The sequence below is a fragment of the Mugil cephalus genome, chromosome 15 (assembly GCF_022458985.1).
Source record: "Mugil cephalus isolate CIBA_MC_2020 chromosome 15, CIBA_Mcephalus_1.1, whole genome shotgun sequence".
NCBI classification, from domain to species: domain Eukaryota; kingdom Metazoa; phylum Chordata; class Actinopteri; order Mugiliformes; family Mugilidae; genus Mugil; species Mugil cephalus.
The window spans coordinates 2000532-2010621 of record NC_061784.1 but is presented as its reverse complement, the minus strand read 5'-3'; the positions used below and the strand labels follow the sequence as shown (position 1 = coordinate 2010621).

The following is a 10090-nucleotide window of genomic DNA, read 5'->3' as shown; positions in this document are numbered from 1 at the left end:
GATGGTGACCTGTCAAGGGTTTTCCCCGCCTCTCCCACAACTGGGATAGACTCCTTTGTGGTGAATGCTTTTAATTTTCAGCCAACTTTAAAATGTTAGGCCTCATTCTTCTGATTTTTATTTTTCTGGCATGATTATTAAGTCAACATAAAAAAACAAACCTAAATGAGAGTTCAATCCAAAGAAGTTGAATAATGGCTCACTGCCAAACAATTTTTGGATGTGTCATTTGTCAGATGGAGCTGAAAGCATGTCCCAGCTCAAAATCTCATCCCCCAGTATGACATAATTTAATGAAGGGGAACCAAATGTGTTCAGACACTTCTTGTCATTTGCACAACACCTTGTCATGTTAATGTTTTGGCTACCGGTTGATGTTATTTTCATACAATTTCCTGTCTGATTTCTCCCAGATAAATTTGAAGGAATGACCACAAACCAAAAGTCATAAAAAACTATCCTCAACAACGCAGTCTGGGATTACATGAAAAGACAGAGACTAAACCTACAAAATAACAGGAAGCCCCCCTTAATTTCTTAGATGTTAAATGGAAATGAAAAAGAAACATGTTTAATGAGACCAGGTAGTTCAGTGGAATTTATAATCGTCTGCAGAGGTGGGACAACAGTCAACAGGAATTTACAAGAGCCAGAAAAAAAAAGAAAGTAGGCTATGGGCTATTCATTTTCTAAGCAATCAGCAGACTCCTCCCAGTCTCTCTTTACTGCCTTTATCTTCCTCATCCACAGTTTCCACGACCATAGTAATATCATATCCCGACTAAAACAATAGCTACCTCTCCTGGTCCGGGACCACATTTTCACAGGAGTGGGTAGGGCAGATTTACCACCGCCGTGCCACTGTGTGGCAAACGCTGTCGAAACCTGGTGGGGAAAGAAAACGCGTCTCTTATATTCACGTAAGTCTGTGAGTATTTGTTATTTTTAAGTATTTTCGAACCCATTATTTACAATTTATACCGCATTACGTAACAATATATATACTGTTGTATATATTGTTTGCTTGCTTGTTTTTATTTCCGTTTTGCCATTTTCCCATATATGTTTTCATTTATTATTATTATGATTATGATTATTTCAGTCTCGAGTTGGAACTACTGATGGCGAGTAACTCCTGGCTGCCTCTTTCAGCTGCGCTGCTATTGCTCCTGATAATGTGGGCTATGCGGTGCAGCGGGCTTACAGGTTAGTGGCTTACAGGTTAGAGCATGCATGCATTCATGTATTTCCCATACAATTTTTCTCCAGCGTCTGCGTGGCTTTTTTGCGCCAGGAGTCCGGAAACGAAAAAATATACCTCGCACAAATATCGATAACCATCGGACTTCCACCATAGTGCTGTAATAATTAGTTTATTTGTATTTGGCTTCGAGTCAAACAGCTTTAAAGCCATTTACCTGGGAAGCTGTGAAACTGGATTTTCTTTTTATCTCTCATGGTGATAGTGACTTGATGACAGATGCGTCTCAGCATTAATTTCCATTATTTGATTATATAAATATCCTTTTTTATTTAAAGTGGACCCCCCTGAGGACCTTGCGGTATTCGACCCAGGTCATCTTGGACGTCTGAAGATTTCCTGGAGCCCCCCAGGCAGGTTGATCAACATGACAGAGTGCTCAGTATCCTATCACCTGGAGTACTTCGACACCTACAAGAACAGTTGGTCTGTGAGTTATTTGGGTTTTATTCAACTCCCACACACGCCTAACCTCTTGCCAGAGTATTTTTTTATATCATTATCAGTTAAGGTATGCAAGCTAACACTGTTATGCCCTCATTAAACATGATATTATGTGTAAAAATGGTTGGTTGATGGCTGTGAAATGTTACAGTAATACTTGATGCAAGACACATCCTCAACAAACAAATTAAGTCATTTTGTCTGTTCAAGTGGACAAAAGAGTCCCTGAAGTTGTATATCAGTGTTAGGAATATTTTATTGATATTATAGTGATTTGTTGATTCTGACAAACAATAAGTGAAAAAAGATAATTTATAAAAAAAAACTAATGAGCAGGACTCATAGAGCAACTAAAAACTAAATGAATTGAATTTGGAATGGAAAATCTACTAAAATCTCCTAAAGAAAGTTCTCAAACAAGTGAACTAATCGTGACATCCTTAGGTCCCTCCTATTCCGGTCCCCACAAAATGAATTAGGCAAGATTAAAACAAAATACACTTGTGGTTCAACTATGATGATTACCGCACGTCGGAACTATGTAAAAATGTTGACAGTCTTCCAGTACAGCCAGTGCCTAATGAAGATGATGAAAGCAGCCCTGACTCACTTTGATGTTTGAAAAAAAAAAATCCAATTACTATAAAGACATTATGAAAGGTTTGTCTTTGTACTTGTATGTTTCAGGATATGACTTTCTTGTGTTATCAGCTGAGGTATTGGAATTTGTTTCAGGACTGAATGACAGCAATTTTCAGCTTTGGAGCATAGAATACAGAAAAACACAGAGTCAGTGCTCATAGCGAGACATCTCAATTTCTTTTAGGAAAGTAAATGGTTTTCTGTATCTTGGCACCTATGGTGGTGGTTGGAGTTAAAATCTTTATATGGAAACGCTAAGATGTACTGACATGTTTGTGTTTCTGGATTTGGAGGCCGTCAGGACTGCATGGAGCACCTACAGTGCCCAGTTTGATCTGATGAAAGATGTTAGAGTGAGAGTGTACACTATGCTGCAAGGACCATGCACCAACAATGCGATGGTGATGAGTACAAACTACACTGAGCTCATTCAGACACCTCCCAGCACAGGTCAGTCCTCAAGGGTTTATAGGCTGTATGATTATAAATCATACTAAAGGAGCTGAAATATTCACAATGCTTAGCTGGTATACAAATTGTATTTATTTGTTGATATATTTACTGGATTTATGAATCTAAATTTAGGTGTTAGAGGTACCGAAGTCCAGGATTTTATCTGCATTTACCAAAACCTGGAGTACCTGGAGTGCAAGTGGAAAAGAAGTCCAAAGATGCCAGCAAACTCTCAGCAACAACTGTTTTTCTGGTATGTCACATGACCAAACGGGACAGTTTTTAACCAGACAACCTGGGTTCTGCTCACGGTTTGTTTTCCTCACAGTTTGTGTTGTTATTGGGGAATCACTGGGAAATCATTTTAGCGTGACACTGTTAAAGGACACGTCATGGAGTTCACTGGAAAATGACTGTGAAATAAAGGAATGCGGGCATATCCCTAGACTGCATCAGTGGTTCTTTTACATATTCTTTGACTTGTTTCTGCTCCACTGGCACACTGTGGGAAAGGTGGTTATTGTGACTCATTCGTGATAACACACTCAGTCCACAGAGAACACTTAAACATACAGCATGCAGTTAAAAGATCTACATGCCATTAATGAACAGCACATGTGTTTACATATGAATTAAGGGTGGATTAAACATACAGTGAACAATTTTGATCTAGGATGAATCAGTAGCAAGGGTGTCTTATCTGGTTTGTTTCTTCTGTAGGCATCAAGAACTAGAACAGGCAGTGGAGTGCCCCAAATACATTGAATCACACAAACACAGGAGTGGCTGCAACTTCACTGGAAATCCTGTCCCTCAATTCACAACTATCAACTTCTGTATAAATGGATCCTCCTCTGAAGGGCCCCTGAAACCAGCATTCATGTCCCTGCAAATACAAGACCATGGTAAGTACATGGTGCACACAGGCTGCTCAGTGACAATAAAACAATTTCCTCCCTCCTATTGTGAATGATCACAGATGTCCGCCTGTTCTGTTTTCTTTGTGCATCCTGTCATGATCTGTTATTTGATGTTCCTTCTTTAAATGTTTGTGTAGTGAAGTCTGCTGCTACAGAGAAGCTGCATCTGCAAACACGTCCAGACAAGCAGCTCCAACTAAACTGGGAGTGTCCTGCTGGGAGGATTCCTGGACACTGCCTAGAGTGGGAGGTGGAACACCTTATGGGAACTGATGCCAAACCATCACGGGTAAGATTAATCTGATATTTTAGTGTAGTTATTAGCTGCATTAGTTGCATTAGTTGCATGACACGTCAGCACCATCATTCCCAGCACGAGTCAATGCTGCTGACATTTTAATCTTGGCGTGTCTTGATGCCCTCCCACGTTTCGAACAACCATCTCCATAGAGGAGAAAACAAAACACTAAAAACAGAGCAAAAGCATTGATTGAAATCGGTTTTGAGAATCAAGCAATTAAGCTGTTGCTGTTATAGTCAAAACATTTGTGTGCTTTATTTCAGATTAGCACCTTAGAGACAAACCTGACTCTGTCGTTCAGTGATGACAGCGCGAGAAACTGCTTCAGGGTTCGGTCGAAACTGCATAAATACTGTGCAGAGAAGAGCTTCTGGAGTGATTGGAGTCCCCAGACATGTCTTCCAGGTAATGATGTTCCACTTCACTAGAAACACACAAAAACTACATAAAACCAGTTATTCAACCAGTTTATAACTACTGGTTTTATGTGTTTTTTGTGCCACAGACAGAAAACCCCGTCTTAGTGTATTTATAAAGTAGTGGGTCTAAATTCATGAAAGATTTTTTTTTATATGCTCAAATACCTGAACCTGGATTCTGGATCTTAGGCTGTAAAGCATATTTTTTTGTTCAAAGTTAAACCAACATCTCCTCATGAGTTAAAGTAACTTTTTGGAGAGTCCAGCTGGAAGACCCTGATGTCATCACAAATAGTAAGTTTGAATCGTTTTATTCATTTCATATGTATTATTACACATATTTCTAAGGTATAATGCAGATCATAAAATGTGTAAGTGTACATATTGTATATTATTGTTATATTTTACTCTGTAAATTATTACTTTAATTTACTGTCACCATGTGACCATTATACAGATTGAATAATAATAATAAATACTAATAAAATTTGTTTAAAATGGCAGTTACAGAACAAGAAACATGTAAACTAAATTCACACTTTGTGCTAATTATTTAACATATTGTGCTGTTCTTCTGACACCCACAGATGGTAGCGAGGTTGTGTCCTCTGGAGGAAAGGCCAAGGGATCATCTTCTGTTTAGGGCTCACAGGGTATCGGCGTTAAGCTGAAGTAATGAAGACAACAATAAATACATATGCATGGATGGGACAGAGTCATTCTTGATTAAGAAACATAATCAAAGGTAACATAGGTATTAAAAAACAAGGAAAATAACAAAAGCTCAAGGGAAACAATGACTTATCAGGACAAGATTGGGATGGCACGGGACAAGATGTACTGGCAGGACTAAGGGAGATACGAACAAATACACACTTGTTACGCACAGGTGAAAACAATCAGGGCGAGGAAGACAATGACAATGGCAGGAACACACAGGAAGGACACGCCAACTACAACACAAAAGGAAACGGTCAAAACAAAAGTGGAAACAGAAAAACAAGAATGCAAAACATGACCAGCTTTACTTTCTCAGTATGACCAGACCTTGTGACCCGACTGGTGTGCTGAAGCTGGTCTGTACCTCCAGTCAGCAGCTCTTCTCATGCAGTCGGCACTGCGGAGCAGGGCCTTCAGGGTGGCAGCTCCAGATGGAACGAGATAACAGGAGGTTGATACTCCACCCACACCAGGTTCTCACACTATGGAGTCGGGTTTTGAGACACAGCCCTGCAGCCCTGGGTTAAGGCGCTTGGTCTGGCCATTAGCGTTGAGGTGATAGCCAGAGCTGAGTCTGACTGTGGCACAGATGAGTCCGCAGACTCTTTCCAGAACCTGGATATGAATTGGGTGTCTGAAACAACATCCTCAGGAAATCCATGAATGTGAAACACATGAGTCATAAGAATCTCTGGCATCTCCTTAGCCGACAGCAACATAGGAAGATAAATAAAATGAGTCATTTTAGAGAATCTGTCTGCCACTGTGAGAACCGTGGCGTTACCATCTGAGACCAGGAGCTCCTTGACGAAATCCAGGGAGATGTAAGCCCATAGATGAATGGGAACAAGAAGCTGCACCAATTCCATCTGCGCCCTGGAGTATGTCTTATTTCAAGTGCAGACAGAGCATGCCTCCAGATATTCCCACAACTCTCATTCCATGGCTGGTCACTAGAAGCTTTGGCGATGGAATGCATGCATGGTCCCAGTGAATCACTTGTGGACATAAGGCAACTGGGAGAAACAAGCGATTCTCAGGACATTCACTAGGTGTAGGGCTCTCACCATTAGCACACTGCACCTCTGATTCTATTTACCAGAAAACTGCTAGTGACACATGGTTTGGCAGCAGGATGGGTTTAGGCTCCTTGGCATTAGGCTCATAGTCAAACAAGCGGGACTGGGTGTCTGGCTTGGTGTTACGAGAACCTGGTCTGTTAACACCAACTTAAACCTAATGAAAAACAATTACGACCAAACCTGGCGAGAATTGAGTCTGACATGGCGAATGTATTCCATGTTGACATGACTATGGTATTTACTGAGAATGCATGAGTGATTTCTTTAATAAAGCTGCCAGCTGTTATATTCTGTCTGCACTCTACTGTACTTTATGGATACTTAAAGACAACTTTGATGCACAGCACTTGTACACAGTGTGGGGGTAGCTACTTTCCAGAACACTTGCATGTCCACTGACTTATCATTAAGTATTTTCAATCAGAACATTTTTTGTTTTTCACATAGAAAAAAATCTGTAGCTTCAAGCAGATGAATGAAAACCAACTGTAATTTTGCTTTGAAATATCATAACATTTATATTGAATAAAACGTGTTGTCATCAGACTGTGTATGAGATTCTTTCAAAAAACAGTCCGAAGAAGCTTTTAGACCGTGAAATAATATCAATTTTCTAACTGACCACAGAAAAGTCCATTTCATGTTGACAATACCATCTTGTAAGCTATAGACTGGTACAAACCAGGTGCTCTCCAAGTTACAGAATGTTTTTCATAACCTCCTGAGTTCCTTTTCCAATGTTAATCTATCTATCTATCTATCTATCTATCTATCTATCTATCTATCTATCTATCTATCTATCTATCTATCTATCTATCTATCTATCTATCTATCTATCTATCTATCTATCTATCTATCTATCTATCATTTTGGTGAAGTTACAGCTGTAAATTAACACAATTCCCTCTGTTTGTTTTAGAAAAGGAAGAAGAAGCTGCTCCTGATGTGTCACCTGTCTTCATTTCTGTTGCTGTTGCCATTATTGCCATGCTGTTTCTGACTTTGTGTGTGGGGGCCATTCTCAGAATGTGAGTATATGCACAATGGACTCAGGTTAGGGTCTGCATCTGTGTACATAAAGACGACCTGTTTCTTGAGGGGGCTATCACTGTCCAAAGCATAGACTGTGTATTTAAATATACACAACATGTCCCCATTTCCTTGCATTTGCCAAAGCGCACACACATACACACAAATATACAATTAAACGATATGGTGATCTCACTCCAAACTCTCCTGTCATTGTAGGAGGAAACCAAGACATGAGAAGAAGCTGGACTCTCTGCTCACCAAACTGTTTCTCAAAAATTCAGCTGTTGTAGCCATGGAGGCCTAAAAAGTTAACACCTCTGATCTTGTTCTGTCATTGCATTTGTCAAAAGTTGCTTACAGTCAGTGAGACTGACAGAGAATGGGAGAAAGAAGAAACCTGCTAACATGTTACAGAGGATATGCAAGTCACTTTCTGTATTTACGTTTCTATGCAAATGCTTGAATTTATATTAACAACTTTGTCTGTTAACTGGAAATGTTGCACCCATCTAAATTAGATCAGGTACCCCCTCTCCTCATAGCAATGACACAGCAGTCAACCCCAGCAGGAGGCAGCCACAGACACACACAAAAACACTTTAGGAACAACTCAAAAAACATGAAGAACAGCACAAGGAGTTGACCTGGCCTCCAAATTCACTAGATCTCAAATTGATCTAGCATCCGTGGGACCCCTCCCCTCAACCCATAGGACCAACACAATTTTGGGGAGGTGGTCATAATGTTATGCCTGATTGGCGTATCACTCAACTCTAATGTTGGTTGTTTAGTTTTTGTGGTGACACTTGCAAGTTGATTATTTAGTTGACCGATTTGCAATTGTGTATTATTTTGGAACTCGTTTTTGAGGTTGTAATGTTTGCCAGATTTCTTGCCGGTTGCAGCACTTAACACAGGTTACATTTCATGATGTGGAGAATTTATTTTTTTTTTGTTAAAAATCTGTGTTTGTCATTAATTGTTTACTTTGTGCCTCAACTCTTGCCAGTTAGCTCAGACTAGCTAAAGTCTTTTCAAGCCAGTGAAGTCTTCAACCACAGAATTTCTAATACAACTGAATGAATAGTAGTGTGTTATTTGTTTTAATGCCACAAGTCTTTGCCAGTTTTTGCCTTTTGTTGTTTTGTGGTGAGTTTGAGATATAACTCATCAGATATTACTATAACTTACTATACCATGTGCCAAAATGCTTTAGTTGCAGGAAATGTTACATCAAATGTACTTCACCCATCCTCCGCTTTTTCGCATTTTACTATATTTAGTCTGTTTTAAGCAAGTAGTAGACAACAGCAAACATGCTTTTTGGGATTGCCTTTATTTCTATCTGGTCATTTCTAATACTTTTATGAATGTATGCTCATACATGAATGTATCCCATCACTATTTTGTTTTATTTTATTTCATTTTGTTATATGCGCTTGGGGGTCTTGACAGCAACTCAACATAATATATATTTATCATCCTTTTTCAGTTATTCCTCAGTAATGATTCAGAGATTATTAGTAGTCACCTGCTTTAACATGTGCTTTTATGAAGCTATAGAGTGAGAGCTCTTACAGCCTTTTGGGGTGTACAGTTTCACGTCAATATATCATGGCTGATATTGGACTTTTAAGTGTCCACAGGCAGTTTACTGTTTAAAACCTCTCCTTCAGTTTACACGCTGCTGTACAGGAAAGAAATGTGGAACAAACACAGATTAGAATGTGTAATTAAGCACTTATTCTGGAATTTGTGTTTAAATTTGGCATTTTGTATAAATCAGGTACTATAATTCTAGTTGTTGCATTGAGTAGTTGTATTACAGTAAAGTTGAAGAAAACATTACTAAAAAGAAAAAAATGATACCTCTTTTTTAAAGCAAAAGTGAAGGTTGTGGGGAAAAAGCTTGTATATCAATACATATTTTATACATTATGCACTTATTCTTGCCATGTAATGCCAAATGCAAATTGTAATTCTACTCATTAGCAAACATTATTGCGATGTGTATGACAACATTTTGCTGTTTCTTTTATTTTAAATAAAGCATATCACAAAAATTGACACATTATTGCAAATTTCATAAATATGCTTTGTGAGAAATATTTAGTGTCCATCTCAGCAAGTTGAATGTAATTACCTGATAATAGCAAGTTGGACCTGTCGAGCTGAAAGCGCTCTCTCAAGAACTCTGAAAGGAGTTAATTCCTTGAAATGGAAATGTTTCAGTGAATCATACACTATGTTTGTGCAGATAAGTCAACTCAATACCTCAGATAACGATCAAGTTGTGCTACATTAAGGCTGTCATACTACTGATGTGTGCACAGTGTTTTGTCATTTTAAATAGTAAGGAGGCTCTTTTGCCTTTCAGTTGAAAAAAATAATATTATTAGTTTAAAATATTGTTCTTCTGCATATATTAGTATTTTCAACTGTAATTGATACCTTATTAGAAAGTAAAGAGGAAGAGAAGGAGGACAGTGCCTTGTGTTATTCAAACACATTTTGGGGGGTACAGCCTATGCTTCACTCACCAGTTCAGACAGCAAAAACTATTGGAAGAAATAAGACACAAAACAGAACACATAGTCACCTGCTGATGTGTAATGACCCTCTCTCTGCCTACCCTGGCCCATTCTATGTCCTCCTTCTCTCTTATGAACCAGTCAGCTCCCGCATATGGACAAATGGCAAAACAACCAAAACAAAGACTTGTTTTGACTGTTTTGCCATTTTTTCCCATTCATTCATGCACTCACATAGCAGAGTATCGCAGATCTTTATTACCCACACCTCATGGCATTCTTTAT

The 10090-nt window shown here is 38.9% G+C and overlaps 1 protein-coding gene across 3 annotated transcripts; it reads left to right on the top strand.

Moving 5' to 3' along the window:
• Positions 1 to 756: 756 nt before the first annotated feature.
• il13ra2 (interleukin 13 receptor, alpha 2) lies at positions 757 to 9341 on the top strand. 3 transcript variants are annotated; one of them, XM_047606093.1, is made up of 10 exons: positions 757 to 920; positions 1103 to 1206; positions 1540 to 1691; positions 2641 to 2797; positions 2933 to 3053; positions 3521 to 3705; positions 3858 to 4009; positions 4285 to 4426; positions 7162 to 7270; positions 7491 to 9341. In XM_047606093.1, exons 2-10 carry the CDS (start codon positions 1122 to 1124, stop codon positions 7576 to 7578), a joined length of 1191 nt encoding a protein of 396 aa, XP_047462049.1. In that variant the 5' UTR covers positions 757 to 920; positions 1103 to 1121; the 3' UTR covers positions 7579 to 9341. The 3 variants fall into 3 exon arrangements, with proteins under 3 accessions (XP_047462049.1, XP_047462048.1, XP_047462051.1); XM_047606092.1 differs by having other exon boundaries at positions 758 to 928; XM_047606095.1 differs by lacking the exons at positions 7162 to 7270; positions 7491 to 9341 and adding exons at positions 4658 to 4734; positions 5028 to 6786 and having other exon boundaries at positions 758 to 928.
• Positions 9342 to 10090: the final 749 nt, after the last annotated feature.

Coding starts and splice junctions, on each gene's coding strand:
- il13ra2 (XM_047606093.1), top strand. CDS start 1,122: ATGGCGAGTAACTCCTGGCTGCCTCTTTCAGCTGCGCTGCTATTGCTC. Junction 3,706..3,857: donor CCTGCAAATACAAGACCATG/GTAAGTACATGG, acceptor ATGTTTGTGTAG/TGAAGTCTGCTGCTACAGAG. Junction 7,271..7,490: donor GTGGGGGCCATTCTCAGAAT/GTGAGTATATGC, acceptor CTGTCATTGTAG/GAGGAAACCAAGACATGAGA.